At 44.8% G+C, this 20246-nt stretch overlaps 1 protein-coding gene across 3 annotated transcripts in view; it reads right to left on the reverse strand.

Moving 5' to 3' along the window:
• The window catches only part of FAM135B (family with sequence similarity 135 member B), a 273666-nt gene that overhangs the window by 140472 nt on the left and 112948 nt on the right, over positions 1 to 20246 (reverse strand). For all 3 annotated transcript variants that reach the window (XM_067017174.1, XM_067017173.1, XM_059042852.2), the window contains exon 3: positions 1729 to 1808. In XM_067017174.1, coding sequence (XP_066873275.1) covers positions 1729 to 1808 — 80 coding nt within the window. The remainder of the gene's footprint in view (positions 1 to 1728; positions 1809 to 20246) is intronic.

A 20246-nucleotide genomic window follows, 5' to 3' on the forward strand; every position in this document is an offset into this window, starting at 1 on the left:
CAACCTAACCCACCACCTAAAAGAATTAGTAAAAGAAGAACAGACAAAACCTAAAGTCAGCAGAAGGAAGGAGATAATAAAGATCAGAGAGGAAACGGAGATTTAAAAAACAGCAGAAAAAGAATCGGTAAAACCAAGAACTGGTTCTTTGAAAGGGTAAACAAAGCTGACAAACCTCTGGCCAGGCTCACCAACAAGAAAAGAGAGAGGACCCCAAAAAACAAAATTAGAGCTATAATGTCTAAGACAAAGCCCTACAGAGGATGGATATTTATCCTCATGTTTCAGGTGAGGAAAGGAAGCTCCAGTTGTTAACGCCTGGGATCACGTGACTAGTTCCTGCAAGATCTGGGTTCAAATCTTCTACTTTTCTCATTCACCTCCATGAACCATCTTCTGGCAGAAGCTGGGCTGGGGAAGGGGCACGACACAGGTGGTGGCACAGTGGAGAACTGCAGGCGTCCTGAAGGCACATAGGAGAGGGAGTGACCCCCAGTCTTAGATGCCTGATTTATTCCCTGGAGAGAGGAGTAGAGGGAAGAGTGGAAGAGAAGGACCTCCTTGGAAATGTGGAGCCTTGACTACTACTTAATGCTTAACCCTTTCCAGAGTCAGGGGAGGAGCCGGTGGTCTCCAGTTTCTTTCTCTTTCCGTATCACAGGCTTGAGTCAACCTGTTGCCCATAAACCACCAGCCTCCTCTCATTGTCCCTTGCATGGTCCAAGGAGCCTACTCTGCCCCGAATCTCCCCCTCCTCCTCCCGGGTGGGGCTACACAGGTCGCCACACCTACACTCCCACTCTGTGGTTATTCAGCTGCATATGCACTTTCACTCACCATAATATCACTGTCAACAATGGGGTGGGGTCTAATTGCCAGGGCAACTCCAGATGAATTTTCGGAAGTGTAGCTATGACTGGAACTCTTACTCTGCTGGATTTGATTTCTATAATATTCCTGGCTACCTTGTACGGTGAACGTTAAGCGGATTTTACCCAATTCTGTCTTTTTATCTCCACGCTTCCTCTTCCATCCCGAAGTGTTTCCTTCTTCTTCTTCAGGTCTGGCTGATCTATACATTCTCCCAAATTTACTAAAGCAAATATTTCTGCGAGAATATAATCTTGACGCCTAGCCTTATTTTTTATGTAATAAGTTCTATAGTTCGGACTCAACACCATTAACACAGAATCTGCTGGGAGCCCTGGATACCTACTAATACTCCAGCTTCTCCAAGGTTAGAACCTGGATTGTTCTTGGCAATCCTTCTTCCCTAGGAGTGTTGCATTGACTCCTTGCTGTGCACAGAATGTGCTACCACACCTGCCTGCTGACTCAGTCCCCTATACCTAGATGATTATCAAGTTCTCTTAAACAACAGGTTTCTTCTTACCTATCTGCTGGATACCATTTCCCTTCCTCTTCCTCCCTGACTTGACTTTAGCCAACCTCCACAGCCAGGTTTATCCTCAGATGCCAGCTGCTCCTGGGACAGTGTTTGTTTGTTTGTTTGTTTGTTTCCTTCAGCCAGGTCCCCCTTGCAATAACGTACACACATGGCCAAAGCAACAGTGGGTCTCCATTTCCAAAACCCACTCATTCAGCATTCAACAATGATTTACTGAGAGTGCCTTTATGCATCTAGCACTCTGCTAAGCCCTGGCTTACAGTGATAAATGAAGGCTTAGCAGCGGGGAACAAGGTCCCCACTGCCATCCTCCTGCTCACCTGTCTGCCCAAGGATGGAGGCACTCAGTCTGTGGGGGATCCTTGAGGACACCTTCAAGGTCACTCGGATCTGATAATACCTAAGAAAAGAACAGAGGACAGGCTGCTGAATATCAGATTTCTTATTGTTGGCTGCTGCTAAAAATACCTAGACGTAATCCTAAAGATTGTAAGGAACCGGGGAAGTTTCTGGACGACATGCATGATCATCTAGCATCAAAGAGAGATTTATTTTGTTAGCATAGTGGGAAAGGGATGGGAGGGGCCAAGCTGAAGACACCCGAGATCATCTGAAACACATAAGAGTTTGGTAGCGACGGAAATAGGAAAAAGGAAAAGATAGGTCCTATGGCACAGGTACACTAGGGGTGTGATTTTTCTTCAGTCAAAAAAGTCCATTTTACAGAAAAATAGGAAGTTTAATGCATGGTGGACAATCCATACACAAATTGAATTGCTATCATGTTGCAACACAGACAAACATTTCCTTTAGAAACGCAGCAGCTGAACTGCTAATCCTGGGGATATTGACAAACATTTTTACCAGTGTATTTCTGTGCCTTTGTTTTTATTATGTCACCCGCATTTCCATTGGGTCATTTCAGAATACCGTGCAGGTTCTCACACTGTCAGCAAACTCGCTCATCTGTCTTCTTTTGCCGCACGTGCAGAAGCGCCCTTTGAAGTTCTGTGCTTTGCAATCAATGATGCTTTTGTTTGCGAGCACTTGGGAACATTTCTGGCCTCATAATTGTTCTCCCCTTCCACTGATTTCAAACCCATTGTGCAACAGAAATGCGAATAAAACAAAGTGAAATAGAAGTAAAATAGACCATGAACACATCAGTCTCTCATGGCTCATTGAACTCACAGCTGGGACCTATTTTGCTATGGACTCTGTTGCACTGTGAATACACTTGGAGAATGTTTCTGTTGACATGTCTATGTGTATATGGTGATCCAAGGAGATGTAGAGCAAAGAACACTGGCACTGCACTCATGTAGCCTGGGTGACATCCCTTGAGAGCTGTGTGACTTTGAGTACATCACACAACTTCTCTGAACTTGTTCTTGTATCTGTAGAAGGAGGATTTTTTTAAAAAAAAGAAAAAAAAGGGACTTGTCATGACTTCTGCTTCCAGGAAAAATGGAGTAGACATACTTTTTTCTATCCCCACTAAGTACAACTAAAAACTCTAGACAGTATATAGAAAACAAACAAAAGAAGATTCTTGAAGGTGAAAAAGAAAGCAAACAGTCTAGGGACCTCAAGGTCCAAGGAAAGCCATGATGGTGAGTTTTCTGCATTTTCTTCTCTGCCTTGTATACCACATATACCTCTCCCTGTAGCTCATCTTTTAATCCCCTCTGTAACACATTTTACAGAACAAAAGTTTTTAATCTTGGCGAAGTTGAATTTATCCCTTTTTTTTATGGATCACGCTTTTAGTGTCCAGTTTAAAAAAACTCTCTGCTTAGCTCTGGATCCCAAAGCTTTCTTCTATTTTTTTTTCTAAAAGTTTTATATTTTGCATTTAAGTCTGTGATTGACTTTGAGTTAATTTTTATATGAGGACTGAGATTTAAGTTGAATTTTTGTTTTGCTTTCTTTTGGCCTGTGGATGTCCAGTTGCTTCAGGACCGTTTATTGGAAAGGCTTTATAGAATTGCTTTTGAAACTCTGTTGAAGATCTCTTGGGGAGATCTGTGCCTTTGTGACTGCTACGTCCGGGTAGAGATCCAGGCTCCCCAGAGGGTCTCCACGTAAACCAGGCTAGGTGGAGTTCTGGTCACCACCCACTAGTGGTGAAAATCTAGCTCCCTACAGGAGACCTGCTCTTGCCAGGTGGGGGAAAGGTGTGGCTTGTTACAGCTTGGCAGTGGTGGACATCTAGGCTCCCACTTGGCCTTTGCTGGTGTGGGTGGAGGTGAAGCCACTGTTTTTCCTGTGTTGCTTGGCTAGGGTAGAACTACTATTGTCAAAATTTTTCTGTCTTGCTAGGCTGCTTCTTTCCTGGTCCTTTGTCTAGAGAAAGCAGGCTTTTTGGTTGGAGCTTATTTTTGATATTTAAAATGGCCTCTGAGTGTAGAGGTAAAGTGCTGTCTAGTGTGTTCCTAAAAGCAAGAAGGCTGTGATGTGCCTCACAGAGAAAACAGTGTGTTAGATAGGCTTTGCTCTGGTATGAGTTACACTGCTGTCAGTCATGAGTTCAATGTTAATGAACCAGAACCAGATGACTATATATATATATATATATGTGTGTGTGTGTGTGTATATATATATATATATATCTGCCATTAAACAGAAACACACCTAAAACAGGCTTATGTATTGATCAATGGATGAAAATGTGACCGGAGGCTCCCAGGAACATTACATATTTGTGCCCTTGTGACTGCTGTGGGGAGGGTAGAGATCCAGGCTCCCCATAGGGTCTCCACATAAGGGAACAATGGCTCATTATACAGAGAACATTTACTACCATCATGAAATTTACAGGGCAAACACAATAACAAATAACCATGGACACCTTCATCTGTGAGAAGGAGGCTGAGGCAGAGTAGAAGGTCCCTGCACTGTCTCTAGGAGACAGCTGCTACTTAGCAGTAGCTAATTACCACTGTGCAGAAATGTTGGCTATGCAATGCTAGATCTTTTCGTTTTTCAAGGGAAGACAGAAATTTGGATTTTCAATAAAACACCTTTAAATTTTTTAACGTTGGTTCATAAATCAATGACAATGACAAGAGCAACAGCAAAAACAATTAGCAGCAGCAACCATGGCCATGGTGTTAACAATAAAGCACTGTGTTGACAGGATAAAGCACATTTTCAGGCTAAATCTCCATGGGCCAATAATAGGCCAACTCTAATTTATATAAATACAAGATGTCACTTCTGGTGTTTCCATAATAAAAGACCGGTGCATTTCAAAAATGTCATCATCAAAGGAGGAGGCACAAATTGTACCACCAGCAGTTGTAATATTCTAATGGCTTCCTCTCCAAACATAAAATAGGTCAATCATTGCCAGAGGCTATGTATCACTTTTCTAACAGACTGTGCTGGAAGCAGTTGCAGGTATGCTCAAGATTTATTAAGCATCTCTGTGCTAGGATCTGTTCTAGGAACTTCCATGTATGCAATCTTGTTTGACCCTCCATAAAGCCTTTGTAAAAAAAAAAAAAAAAAAGCATCATCTCAAGTGTCAACCAAAGAAGATGTTGAGTCATTGGAGGTATCTAACTACTTACCTAAAGCAGTTAAGCTAGCGAAGGACAACCAGGTTCTATCACCAGAAATAATACTAATTTGTTTTTGCCTGTTACATCTCATAGGAATCACATTTTGTTGCATAATTATAACACTTTTATAAGCAACTCCAGAGCACTGTCTGAATTCTTGCTCTTTAAAAGCACTGGTGCTACTGAACCTTATTTCAAAGAACTAGTCATCTTGCACTTCAGGTGCTTTATAGGCATATGTTGAAAGAAATAAGTTTCAATTAGGTTGGTCCATTTGGCTTCTGGCTTGATTACACAGAATGTTTAAACCCCTTCAGCAATTCTCTTTAGTCTGACATGAAGGTCCTGCCAGGTCATAAACTCATAAACCATGTCATATATGATATACACGATACTGTTTGATCCCTTCAGAAAATCTGTGATGCACTTACCATGACTTCCATCTTTAAATTAGAAAACTAACCCTGGAGATGAAGGCATTTGTCCGAGTTCACATATTTGGTAAATACTGTTAGCGCATCTCCTAGAATAACCTCATTGCTTCAAATAGATATCCTCTAACCATCTTACAGCCACCTTTTTCCAGCTGTGGTGACTCAAGGAAGACACCATGAAGAAGGGCGCAGTTGGCTCAAATCCTTGGAGAATGAACAAGTGGTAGGAGAATATGGGGTATGAGTATCAGTCAGAAGGAACGGAGAAATTAAGACCAGGAAGTGGAAAACTTCAGACAATGTGCCGCTAAGTTTGAAGAGTCTAGACTTCCACAGAACCCCTTTTGGGAAGGGATAATAAAATAGTCATCCTCTATTGGCTTCCAACCACTGAACTATGCCCTTTACCTAATGTGGCAGGTAGAATAATGTCCCTTCCAAAGATATCTACACATCCTAATCTTCAGAACCTGTGAAAAAAGAATTAAGGCTGCAGATGTAATTACAGTTGCTAATCAACAAAAAAAGTATTTTAAGTACAATGAGAGCTGTACTTTTCTACACTGTTGGTAGAAATGAAAAATCACGACAGCCTTTCTGAAAAGCAATTTGGCAAGAATCTCAAATATGCTTATTTTCCTTGACTCAATAGTTCTAGGCATCTAACTTTAAAAGTGTGTGTGTGTGTGTGTGTGTGTGTGATTTTATAATAATGAAAAATCAAAACAACAAAGACATAGTTAAATAAATGGTTGTACACTCATATGATGACATATTAGATAGCCAATAAAAATTATGATTTTGAAGAATACTTAATAATGGAAAAATGTGCAACACAAAATTTTTAAATGGGAATATCCCCATTGATTTTTCTGATATGTTGTTTAAAAGTTCAAATAATGCCAATAAGTGGATCAATAAAGTTTTAATAAGTTTAAGCCTGGTGCTTCAACCTTCATGAGCTCACCTCTATTTCCCCATCACCTTTTTATCCCCAGAAGCCCAACCCCACTCATTCTATCACTGATGTATTTCTCCCTGTTTTCTCAAAAACACAGTGAAAACAAGAATGACACTTCTCACTTCTGTGTCCCTTAGAGCTCTTACTAAGAGCACTGTACTACGGAGAGAAAAGCATCTCGTAAACGTTAGTTCTCAGTTGATTACAGAGATACCCATCACCACCAGCTGCTGGAGGAGAAGCCACACCCTATTTATCTTTGTATTTCCAGCAACTAACATGGTGCTGACACACTGCTGACATTCACTTAGTGCCAGAGGAATGTATGAATGAATGAAAATTCCAATAACAGGAATTCCCTCAAACCACAGGTATATACAATCCAATCCCAACATCTAAAACTGTATGCGTGACTCGGAATCCACAAGCAATTCTTTTCATACTAATAAAACTAGAAATCCTATTCTATAATGGGAATACAGAGATCTATGGCATTTTTGTCATAACCACTTTTGTATCAGACATATTATGAAACCACCACTCTGGGACCCAGGGACATTTGACATGACCTAAAATACAAACCACTGTGTTTGTGGAAAGGTCAACACAGAGTCTGGAGTCAAAACGCCTAGGATCCAGCACCCAGCAGGCAAACTGGAGACAATAACTTTCCTTCCCTGAGCCCCTTTCCTCGTGGGTGAGGACACCTGTAATGGCCTCACAGAACCGTCATGAGGTATGAAGAGGGCTGTGCATGGAAAGTCCTGGGTATGATTCTCAACCCCCATATTCCATTAAAGAAAAAAATACTGGCGTTACTATTACCTAAGATGTGTGTGAAATAGACATCCTCCCCCAAACACCATCCCTATCTATCCTCCAACCTCACAGCTGGGGTGAAACTGGGGGAAAGGTGAGGGTCTGGGTGGGACAAGGTTCAGAGATGCCTGGTGGACACAAGATGTAGTGCTCTACTATGACTCGGTTTTGCCCGTATGGCTGGAAAACATCTTTCTCTGAGTCCTTAGACGCAATACAGCATAGCGGTTAAGAATGTGAATTCTTAAACTCTGCCTGTTAATGGCTGTGTAACCCAACCTGAAAGTGGAAGACCCACTGATTTGGGGGTGAAACTCTCTGGCCTAGCAGGGAGACAAAGGGAAGTCCTGCCGGTAAGAGAGGCTTGATGTTCCAAAAAATTAGCAACAACAGTAAAAAAAAAAAGACCCAGGAAATGACCAATATATTTTCACTACACACTCATGGACTGATTCATCTGTTCTCACAGTATCCACCCACCACACCACGACAGGACTACAATCCACTTGTTGGAATTCACTGGCTTCGGTAGCAAATAATGAGATACTTTTTCAAGAAAAGCCCACTTTAGTATTTTAGCAAAATTTGTCTGGATACTTCAACAGCATCGAAACAACGATTATAGCAATGCAGTCACAGTCCACTGCCGTTTACTCTGAGCGCCCTCCTCGTTCCTGTATCCCCATCGCCCTGCGGATCCAGAAGGGTCTGCGTGGGAATCATACTGTGAACTGCCTGCCAAGCATCCATAAGTCCCTCCTTCCTTACCCCCCAAAACATCAATAAATAACAGACGTTGTCAGGGAAAGCAGTGTGCGTACTCAAAACTGCTCTCCCTCTGGAGCCCCGTGCAGCCAGGAGGGATCTTAAGATCCTCTCCTGGTTATGGAGAGAAAAGCATACATTGTCAGATGGAGCAAACCAGAAAGCGTTGGAAGAAGCAGCCTCAGGTTTATGACCTTTGGGCTGTGTGTCCCTTCTCTGACTCTGTCTTCTGACTTTTGGCACAGACAGAAAACAGTAGTGGATGTTAAAGCAGCCACCTCTCGGCTCTGGGGACGAAAGCCGTGTGGAAAGGACGGTAGATCAGAAACGTACAAGTCTGCAGCCCTGGTGTCATCAGTGGTACAGTGATGCTGTGTCTGCATCTGGATTTCTTGGGACACCCTGTGGTATTTAAGTCAGGGTAGGTCACATGTCTGAAGCCAAACACAATCTTTCCTGATGGAATCTGATTCCAGACCGTCCTGGGGCCATATTTTCTATGGAGGAAAACTCAGAAGACGTGACAGAGGCAATCTGACTTCTCCCCCTGACTTTCTCTTGGCAGTGGAGAGCTTAGCTTTACCACGCAGTAAGCCATTAAAATCTAAGATTCCAGGTTGGACTTTTTAGTAGAAACAAAGCAGATAGTTTTGGTCCACCAGAGTTTAAAGCGACTTCCTGGAGAAAGAGGGATCTCTTTGTGTAGCTGAACCTAACTCACTGTCATTCTCCAACAGGGTGTGTGGACAACACACACACACACACACACACACACACACACACACACACACACACACACACCAGTAATGGCAAAACTGAGTTGTGGTTACTTAATAAACATGCGTTCAATCAAACTGTTTTTAAATCAAATGTCTACAGAAACCCATTTACAGAGTTATTGCATGTTTAAGTGGCACATCCCCTACCAGGCAGTGGTGTGTCAACACTGCAAAACTTCATGTTCTTTGCCTTCAAGCCGGTAGCTTGAAATTGGCCAGGATGGGTATATATGCATCCGGGAAATTGACCAGCGTTTCGACTCTCTTTTTCCTTTGGAGCCAGTTTTAAACATTCATCAGCACACCACTGCCGCCCCCTCCTCTTGGTACCACCACCACTCCATTCTTTTCAAGAAAGGGAAGCTGAAACCTGAACAGAGCAAATGAGCGGGCACTTTGGAAAAATTCCAAGAAAGTCACCGTTGGGTGGGACTCAAACTGCCTAGCCTTCTGGAAAAATCTCTCTTACTGCTCAGAGACACCTCATTGAATAAAGCTACACCAATTAGGTTCCTGAGATAATTCTCCTACCAGCTGGAAGAAAAATGACCTTCACAAGAAGGGTGCCCTTTAAATACAGACTTGGAAGTCAGAACGAAATATCTATAATTCCTCCCCGATTTTCACCTCTTCTGATTCACATTAAAAACCAAAACAAAACCACAGCCGCGATAATGACGTTTTTGTGTGACTGAAGACGATTTAAACTCTCTGAACTTCAGTTTTCTCATTTGCAAAGGGGGCTATCAGTTCCCTTCTAGAGTTGATATTGAGAGAAATAAAAGCCAAGGCACAGAACAACAATGGACTGCACATTTTAAGTCACGGGTATTGTTTTTGCTGTTGTTATTTTTACGTATCAACCCCAACAGGTTCACAAACAAATGCTCCCATTCATAAAAGCAGGCCACTTAAGGAACTCGAAGCCACAACACAAGCAGCCTAGTTGGAGATGCTGTCTATAAAAAACGAGGTTGCAGAGCTGCTGGAACACTGAAACAAACGTGCTTCCCCATCCTGGCATCTCCCTCTGCTGTTTTCATTCACACTGGCTGCTGGACCTGTTGTTCCTACCTAATGAGTCAACCCAGATGGGGGTTCTAATGTGTGGCCACATGAGTGGCCATGTGTCAGTGTTGCCCACGCCAGTCTCTTATGTCACCCAGAAAAGCACCATCTGCAGGTAAAACGAAGGTTCCCTCTCGAGAGCCAGTGCGGGACGGGATGTCATCAAAGGTGCCTGGCACCGGTGCACACTCAACGGGGGAAGGTTCTCTTTTTGACTGGAGGCAACATTTTGTTTTCTTCAGTTTGTGTTGCTTGGATTAAATGGCGTTGGGTGGAAGCAGGCTTTCAAGCTTCTCACACAGCTTTAAATGACACGGGTGATTTAAAACCGCAGACCAGAAAATCTGCTGTGCAATATCACACTAGGCCAAGGGATCTGCAGAGAGAATTTTTCCAATGGGTTAAGGCCTGATCCAGCAACGAGGTCCAAGATGTCAGAGGCTGGGGGCAGGGTTGGAGAGCAAACACAACTCACAGGTCTTTTGTGTACAGGGACCAGAGGCACGGAATGAAAACACGTGGTGGAACCTCAGAGCTCTGGCTTGTACCTCACACAGACCAGGTGTTAGATACCGACTCACCTCTCAGAGGAGCGTGACCTTGAGCGATTCATTTGACCGCTCTGGGCTTTGGTTTCCTCATCTGAAAACTCAGTGGTCATGAGGAACAAAGGGGATCCTACAGGGAGAGCGCCTGGCACAGTGCATGAGCCGTGGGAAGCACCAGTTCCTTTTAAAACTATCATTGTAACTAGCAAAATAGTGGCTTATCTAGATGCTGCCGTTGGGAAGTAGACTCAGCAAGTCGGAAGATGGTCCCCAAGCCCACCAAGCTAGTTTGCAGAGACCACACTAGAACACAAGACTGCTCACTTTGGTCCATTTTCCAACCCATCGTACCGATACATTTGGACATAATTTAATTCTAGGATACATGTGGATATTAAGTGACAATATCTTCTATACAAAGATGAGCAAATTATCTTATCATGGCTTTGGATACTCCATAAAGATTAACAGTAACAACCACAATATCAGAGCAAGAATAAAGGAAGCCACCCGTTCTTACAAGCCAACCGGAGTCAGACACCATACCGGGTGTTTTACATACAATGTCACGTTCTACCTGGACAGTACTCATAAAAGATGATCATTATCTCCTCCACTATCCTTTGAGGAAACTGAAGTTCAAAAAAATGAAACTATATACTCATAGACTTACAGCTTATAACTAGTATTAGGATGCAAGCTCATGGCTATGTAACTCCAAAGATTATATTTTTATATATATATATATATATATATATATATATATATATATATATATATATTCTTCATAATTAAAGTCAACTCTGGTCACCAGCAAATGTAAGTGGGGTCCAATGATGACTCATAATCGCATGAAGAGCCCAAACACGAAAAGCCATGCCGGTGATGATGATGGAAAAAGCCACTGCAAGTTTTCTGTCCACTTTATTCATATTTTTCCTACTCACTTATGGTCAGTTGACCAAAGCCAGGTACAAGGCATCAAGATAGCGGCTGAGGACCCAGAGATGGATGATAAAACAGCCCCTGTCCTCGAGGAGCTTACAGTCCAGCAGAGATAAAAGCCAATTTCGCAAATAATAATTCTCATCATACGGAGGCTCCCAGAGTTTTCGAGAGGATGAGGTAAAGGGCAAGGTGAGCTCAGATTGGGAGATGTTGCTTTCAGTAGGATGCAGGGGTCCATCCAAGGCAGGAGTGAATTAAAAGTGGTCCTTAAAAGGAGCACAGCATACAGGAGAGACCTCACATGTCAAGAAACAGAAGTGTGAGCCAAGAGTCAAGGCCAGTGAAGACAGCACAGTGGCTAGAGCAGAAGTCAGTATCTTGAATGTCACCCATTTTCAGCAGGCCCTCCTTAGCATGCTGGTCTCCGGGTAACAAGGCTGGACCATGTTCCGTAGAATCACGGTGTGCTTCTTTGGTATTCGAGTGCAGGCTTTGATCCAGAGCATGACTGAGACCCTGGCATGCAGGGGTGCTCTATAATGGAACTGTGTTCCTGCTGCATATAACTGCACGTGAGTTCACCTGACTTCTTTAGGCTTTGACTCATTTCACAAGTGTAGGTTAGTACTGATGAAGCTTAGTGCCATCTTGGCTCACCCTTGAAGAATGGGTAGGTCTTGGCCATGCCGGGAAGATGCAATGAAGTTTTAAGGTGGAAGAGCAGCTTGGAGACCTGCAGAGGGGTGGTTCCCGGAGAGCGCGTATGGGAATAGTGGGGAGCTAAGTCTGGCTAGAATGCAGCATAGGGAATGAGGAACTACAAATAGATATTTCCAAAATAATTTACTCTAATATCTGCTACTATATAAACAGATGGCCCAGGATACCCCTCCTCCATCACCCAGAGGGTGTAAGTGGGTGTAGTTAAAGGTATCAACTGTGAAATCAAACAGAGCTCAGTTTGAGTCCCCCACTCATCACCTCCCAGCTGTGTGACCTTAGGAAAGTTACTTAACGTTCCTGAGCTACCATTTCCTCTCTTGTTACGTGGAGATAAACAACTAGACCCAACCCATAGTGTTGCCTGAGGGTGACATAAAAAAAGTTTAGCGCAGCACAAAATAAGTCTTTAATAATTACCAGCTGAATTAATGTAATTATTACCATTACTATTTTAATAAAGATAGTTTTGTGGAAGGCATTGTGCTACACTGGGAATGAACAATCTTTGGAGTCCAACCTGGGTGTGAATCCTGGCGCTGCCACCTGCCAGGGGTGTGACATTAGGAAAATCATTTCACCTCTCTGAGCCTCAGTTTCTTCATTGGTCAAAGACGTGTAGCGACACCCCTCTGGAAGGTCTGTTGTAAGCATAAATGTGATACTATATGAAAGGTGCCTACACACCGTGTGTGCTCAGAAAATACAAGATGCTTCAAACATCGTTTTGGACGATGTCACCTGCTACCCGGCTTCCGTTCTGAAAAAACACAAGTAATCTGGTGTGAGTCATATACCATGCATGGGCTATGACAAAGGGTAAGTGGGTACTAAACCTGCATTAAAAACAGCTTGAGAGATGATGGATGTATAGACAGAGATAAACAAATAAACACATTTGCCAACTGTTCTCGGAGAAAGAATCCCTGACCAGTTCTCCCAGCCCTTTCCATCAGAATGTGTCTCTTTTGAAAAGACACCGTTGGGCTTCCCTGGTGGCAGAGTGGTTAAAAATCCGCCAGCCAATGCAGGGGACACGGGTTTGAGCCCTGGTCCGGGAAGATCCCACATGCTGCAGAGCAACTAAGCCCATGCAGCAAAACTACTGAGCCTGTGCTCTAGAGCCCGCGAGCCACAACTACTGAACCCGCGTGCCACAACTACTGAAGCCCGTGCGCCTAGAGCCCGTGCTTTGAAACAAGAGAAGCCACCACAATGAGAAGCCCGCGCACTGCAACAAAGAGTAGCCCCCGCTCGCCGCAGCTAGAGAAAGCCTGAACGCAGCAACAAAGACCCAACACAACTAAAAATAAATAATAAATAAAACTTTTTTAAATAGAAAAGACACAGTCATCACCTTGGTTAATTGTCTTCTATCAGCTGCTATGCCTCTTAATTGCCTTTTTTTTTTTTTTGCGGCACGCGGGCCTCTCGCTGCTGTGGCCTCTCCCGTTGCGGAGCACAGGCTCCGGATGCGCAGGCTCAGCAGCCGTGGCTCACGGGCCCAGCCGCTCCGCGGCACGTGGGATCTTCCCGGACCGGGGCACGAACCCGCGTTCCCTGCATCGGCAGGCGGACTCTCAACCACTGCGCCACCACGGAAGCCCTTAATTGTCTTTTGATATAGAAACTAACAGGAGCTTGAAGGCATTCTGGAGATTTCAAGGGATTTCCTTGTCTGCGTAGCGATGTCCATTTCCTCATCCATCAAATCTTTATTTCTGCAAAACTGTTCAGACGGAACCACAATAAAGAAGCCCCTTAGCTTCATCTGACTAAGAGATGTGCTCTGTAATTACAATGGGGGAGGCGTTTGAAACCAAAAGATCATTCTATGAAGCCAGCTGTCACCGGAGAACTCCCCGCCAGCTGGCAGTGAGGAGTGGGGTAGAGAGCAAGGACTCAGGGTGGGAAGGACCTGGAGAAGCAGGAGGTTTGCCTCTCGGGTCGGCTGTGAGGCTCAGAAGAGGCAGTGGGTGTGAAGACGACGGTACCATGCCCAGCCAAGGCTCTGCACTCTGGTCATAGTTGTGAATGTTAATACAAACATGATTAGCATGTCTGGACAAGCCCTGGGCTCAGCGTAAGCAAGAAGACCTGGGTCGGGAAGGTTAACAGACAGATGACGCTGTCTAAATGTTAAGTGAATTGAACAAATAGATGAAAGGGAAAAGAATCTCAAATGTTTAGGAGCGGAATTCAGAGGCGGCTTAATAAAGCTGTGACTGAACCCAGGAAGGCTAGCTTGAACCGGAGATGCCCCTCATCCTGGTGGGTAAACAGACTGCTCTTTGATGGGCTGTGTTTGCTCAATCTCTCCCTAAGCAAACTCTCCAACCTCTCTCTCTCTCTCTCTCTCTGTCTCTCTCTGTCTCTCCCTCCCTACCACCAATCACCCTCAACCCCGCCACTTCTCTGACTATAAAGCCAAGGCATCTGCTCTTATTTCTGCAGCCAGGCACCAGCTGCTCAATTTTACTATCAGTTACCTTTCCTTATGTTTTTCCCTTAATCTATAATCAGGGTTCCTTGAGTTCAAAGCTCCAGCTGCTGGTGTAGGCAGTTCAGGGCAACGTCAACCGTCTTTGGGCAGCAATCCACCACTTCCGGTGTCCCCCTTGCCCTTGAAGAGCGGGCAAGGCAAACACCCATCCAACATCTTCAAGGGCAGGGCCTGCAGGAAAGAAGCAGGGACGCTCCAGGCATCTCTGAATCTGCAGACGACGCCATAGAGAACTCACTGCACGGTCGCAATCCTCAACTCTGTCCTGCTGGAAGGTGCTGCCCTGTCCAGAGGCAATGAGTACAACCTCTAGCTGCCAAGCACTGACCCTGCCGTGTGCCACTGCTCAGCCCAAGAGGACACCTTCCCTCTAGGTGCCAGTGAACCACCCAGTATGGGCATCTTCATTTTATTAATAAAGGAGACAGGTTCGCAGAGGTTACGTGGCGTCCCCAAGGCCCCGCTGCTCATAATGAGCTGAGTGGGGATTGAGAACTGCTCCGTCCATCCTCAAAGCCCATGTTCTCTCGCCACCCCGCTTTTTCTTAGCAAGACTTGTATCCTGGAAGCCCCCAAGTTTCAGGCAACCAATCATCTCCAGAGTGAGCTGTCAGCCCTTCTCAATAAATCTGTCATTTTTACTCCTGTGTCCTTGGCATATCATGCACAGTGGGTGCTAAGAAATGTTTGCTGACTTCACGCAGAGTCCCTAAAACATAAAGAGCTGAGAAATGAATGATATAAATCATAAATGCACTGTGTGTATATATATATATATATTATATATATATATTATATATATATATATCATGCCTCTTTGGTATGCATTTTGTCATTTGACTCAGGCATACGGGGTACTAATTAAGGATCTTTGCGTGATTTTCATCTACAATGTGCAAACCCGAAATAGTTTACTTTATCATTTAAGTTCTCAAGAATTATTTCTTGAGAATTATTTCTTGGCCCTACTACCTGCAGGATGACAGAAAACAGTTTCACTTCCTTTTAAAAGCAGGTCTAAAAGTTGTCATTATCTGAGATTACAGATGAGGAAACAGGTTCAGACAGGTTGACTGACTTCCCCAAGGCCACACAGCAAAGAAGCAGCAGAGCTGGGATTTAAAATCAAGGTTTGTCAGGGACTTCCCTGATGGCGCAGTGGTTAAGAATCCGCCTGCCAGTGCAGGGGACACGGGTTCGAGCCCTGGTCCGGGAAGATCCCACATGCCGCGGAGCAGCTAAGCCCGTGTGCCACAACTACTGAGCCTGCACTCCAGAGCCCACGTGCAGCAACTACTGAGCCCGCGTGCCACAACTACCGAAGCCCACGTGCCTAGAGCCCATGCAAGAGAAGCCACCACTATGAGAAGCCCACGCACCGCAACGAAGAGTAGTCCCCACTCGCTGCAACTAGAGAAAGCCCGCGCTCAGCAACAAAGACCCAACCCAGCCAAAAATAAATAAATAAATTTTAAAATAAATTTAAAAAATAAATTCAAGGTTTGTCAGATTCCTTGAACCACATAACCCCATACTACAGAAAGGTCTTCCAATGTTGAGCATAACACAGTCAATCCTTAATAACCTCACACTGATGACAAATGAGTGAAAACTTGAAAAAAAGACTTTACACTTGAGTGACCTGCTGTGTTCCCAAAGCCCTGGATTTTGTTCCTTTGGTTCCACTTCTTTTATAGCAGGTTGAGTTGAAGTTGGGTAAAGAAATACAACAGAATTGCGGCAAGCCCCATGAGAACTCTGAGATGGATACCAGCATGCAGAGGCCCCCTGGGATGAGATATTCTTTGGTGAAAGGATAGCCCCATGAGATGTGGTCAAAAGGTCCTAGAACCCTTGCTGCTCGGGAGTCACATGTGACCTTAGGCAAGTCACCTAATATCTCCAGGTCTTTCTGTCTAGATGTTCACAGTGAGGAGACTGACCTGAAGTCTGAAAGCCAGAACTAAATTCCTGCTCCAATCTGCTGGAGAATCCTTTTGCAGTGCTCTACGCAATCCTGCAATTTCCAGGTGGGGCTGTGATCCATGTTTCTGCTTATTGGCAAGAAAAAGAGCAAAAGGCAGCTGCAACTAACGAGTGTCATCTTGGTCTTCTGATTGATGAGATTCTCAACAGGAGGGATCCAAGCTTGGATTTGTACTTGGGCTGCCTGGCTCTAGGTCCAAGGCTTGGGGCGCCACATCCCGGCAGCCCAGATGACCCCCTACTTTAGTCCAAGAGTGACCCCTTTGGTCTGCAAGGATAAGGGACATTCATATTTCTGCAGAGCCTGGGTGGGAAGACCCATGAGGACACCTGCTTCTCTGTGAGCCAAACTTGATGGCCCAGAATTCTCTCTGCTTCCAGCATTAGAATGATGCTGACACCCTCAGGGCTGAAAAAGAAATATGTTAACATAAGTACATTTGAATGTACTTACAGCCACAGAACCGTATACTTAAAAAATGGTTAAAAGGTACATTTTTGTAATGTGTGTTTACCACGATTTTTTAAAATGGGAGAAAATGGTGTTTGAGAAATTGAACGAGTGAATGAAGAGTTGGGTACTTCAATAACCTCCTGAAGATGTCTCTGCCCTCAGACATAATTGGGCCCCTGTCCCCTGCCATCGCCCCCTTCCTGCCCCTAAAGCATAAACATAAATGTCTTAGTCCGTCATTCAAGCCCTCCCTCAGCAGCGAGGACATTAACCTCCCCAAGGAAGAAAAGGGGAAGGTGCTAATTATGCAACCTTTTCTTATGTTTCACAGTGAACCTTGAACAAACCCCTACTGTGCACTATATGCTGTTTAACATGCAGGGGCTACAAAGTTATTTAAGACGGTCTTGGTGTTCTCAAGCCAGCAGATGTGAAAAGCACCTTGCCTGTCACTTAACGCTGTCATTGATTCCCACTGGGAAGGCCGGCCTGCACTGTGCGGAGCATATGGTGCTAAGATCTCCCCGTGTCTTCACCTATGTGATTCTACAAGACCACCATGAGATACCTCTTCTTATGATACACAGAATACAGACTGAGCTCAGAGAGATGACACCAGCTCTCTCTCCAGCTGGGGAGACGCAGAGCCAGGATTCAATTCCAGACCCACAGTGTGCGGGTCCAGACGTGAGTGACAGACGAGGAAACAGAGAGCCAGAGGATTGAAGTGTCTCCTCTGCAGCCACTGAGGGATGAAGGACCCGTCCCAGCAGCTCCTCCTCTCCCAGGCAGCAGGACAATTCATCTCTGCTTTGACCTCTGAGTGAATGCAGCCAGCTGCAAGGTCCCAAAAGGGACCGCCTCCTTCCAGATCTGAGAAGAAGGAAGGTGCTTTAAACTGTGTCTGTGCCAAAGAGTCCTCCCTCCAGGTGACTTTAAAGGGCCGTTGGTAATCACACTGTTCTTAGAACTCAGCCACGCAAACCCCTGGGAGAGGAGGAGACGTCTGAGAGTGCGGCTGAGCAGGAGACCATGACACTCAGCAGAGACTTCACTTTTAGCACCATGAGGTGGATAATTAAAGAACGACTCAGGGGAAGGACATGAGAAATGACAGAACCGGGGTCCCTCCCCCACAGTCCAGAGTCCCCAGTTCTGCATGACAGGGTTCAGGCATGTCTGCTAGTTAAATAAATGTTACCTGTTTCCTTCACCTACGTCAACATTCGTATTTCCGTATTATTCAGAAGAAGGCTTCCAGACAAAAAGGACACAAAGCAATGCACCATTCCCCCGCACCAATTAACTCCAACTTTGGACAATTTTGCAAATCTACCCTTTTGATGAGTGGATGAGAGCATGGGGGAAAGCGCGATCTCCAAGGGATGTTCTTGAGAACACGAGTATCACACAGCCCACTCCACGTGTGTGCACGCCTGCACACACACACGCGTACTTCTGCACGCACGTGTGCACACATCTGTGATCTGATGAGTAAAGAAATATTGTTGCAAGGAAAATCCCAAGAGAGGAGTATGGAAGGCTGCCACTAGGGACTAAGGTTCCATGGAACACACTTTGGGATTTTTTTTTTTTTTTTCATTGTGAGAAAAAAGGTCTTGATTAGGAATCAGGAAATCTGAGATCCTGAGCAGATTCTTCCACTGCCCAGCTGCCTAACTACTGCAAGGCAAAGTATCCTTTCTCTGCACCCCGTATCCTTATTTATATAGTAAGTAAACTTGAAAGAGTTGATGGGAGAGCAGTCCATGAAATGGGAACAGCCAGTGCAAAGGTTCCATGCCCGACATTATCTAGAAACTGCAAAGAGACTATTATGAGGGCTTCCCTGGGGGCGCAGTGGTTAAGAATCCGCCTGCCAAGGCAGGGGACACGGGTTCGAGCCCTGGTCCGGGAAGATCCCACGTGCCGCAGAGCAACTAAGCCCGTGAGCCACAACTACTGAGCCTGTGTTCTAGAGCCCGCGAGCCACAACCACTGAAGCCCGCGCGCCTAGAGCCCGTGCTCCGCAACAAGAGAAGCCACCGCAATGAGAAGCTCACGCACCGCAACAAAGAGTAGCCCCCGCTCGCCGCAACTAGAGAGAGCCCGCGTGCAGCAACGAAGACCCAACGCAGCCAAAACTAACTAAATAAATAATTAATTTTTTTAAAAAAGAGAGAGAAAGACTCTTACGGCAGGAGGTGAGCCAATGAGGGAAAGAGTAAGTCATTCTGGCTTTATTCATAGCACACTGGAGAACAGAGAGTTAGAACAGAGGAGCATCACAGTCTGACTTACGCTTTGCAAGGACCATCTGGCTTCTGTGTTGTAAGGGGGCTAGAGATGAGCAAGGGTGCCATCAGGGCGTTCAGACAGGGAAGATTAGTGTGAAAATCCAGATGGGACAGACATGACGGTGGCTAGAACCAGCATACTAGCAACAGAGGTGAGAAATGTCATATTCTGCATACATTTGCAAGATAGAGCCAATGAGATTTCTGGATGAAGTGGACTCGAGGTATGAGGGAGAAAGAAGTCACGAACTGCTCTAAGATGTTGGCTTCAACACCTAGAAGGATGGAGTTGACTGAGATGGGGTTGTTTGATGGAAGAGGCTTGGGAGGGCAGGAGATCAGGTTTCTGGTTAGGAGAGATCAAGTTTAAGATGGCTTTTAGACATCAAGATGACAATGGATGGAGAATACCTACTGCACAAGTCTGAAGTATGGAAAAGAGGAGAAATTGATGACATAAACTGGGAAGCCAGTGGCTCATAGGTGGTATTTAAATCCATGGGACCGGGTGACCCACGAAGTGAGTGTAGAAAAGCACTGCCAAATTGGTAAAAAACTGAAATACTGAAAGGAATGTATTTTAAAAATAGACAATAAATATCAAGAGCCATGCACAGTCTTCTATCTGCCATTTATTCTTTGTATTCAGTAAGTACAGCACAGCCTATAAATCCTGGCACCCTCCTGGACCCTTGGGTATCCATTCATCTTCTCTCCTTCCCTCTCCCTCCTCTGTCTCTAACCACCTGAGTCTAAAGATTTATCTCAGTTGGGGCAGACAGAGAGAAGAAATCCCTTTTTGGCATCTATGCCTAAGCCTAATCCTTACTGCTCCATCTGTTTTTTCAATACCCTGCCCTGTGAGAGTATTAGGGACTTTCCCAGCTACACATAAAGGACATTGGTTCCATTTCATTACTGTTTCCTATGGGTCTGGAGCTCACTAAGTCATGTGAAGAGAGAAATCGGTGGTGGATTTGAGCTTTATAC

This window comes from Kogia breviceps, chromosome 17, assembly GCF_026419965.1.
Source record: "Kogia breviceps isolate mKogBre1 chromosome 17, mKogBre1 haplotype 1, whole genome shotgun sequence".
Taxonomy (NCBI): Eukaryota; Metazoa; Chordata; class Mammalia; order Artiodactyla; family Physeteridae; genus Kogia; species Kogia breviceps.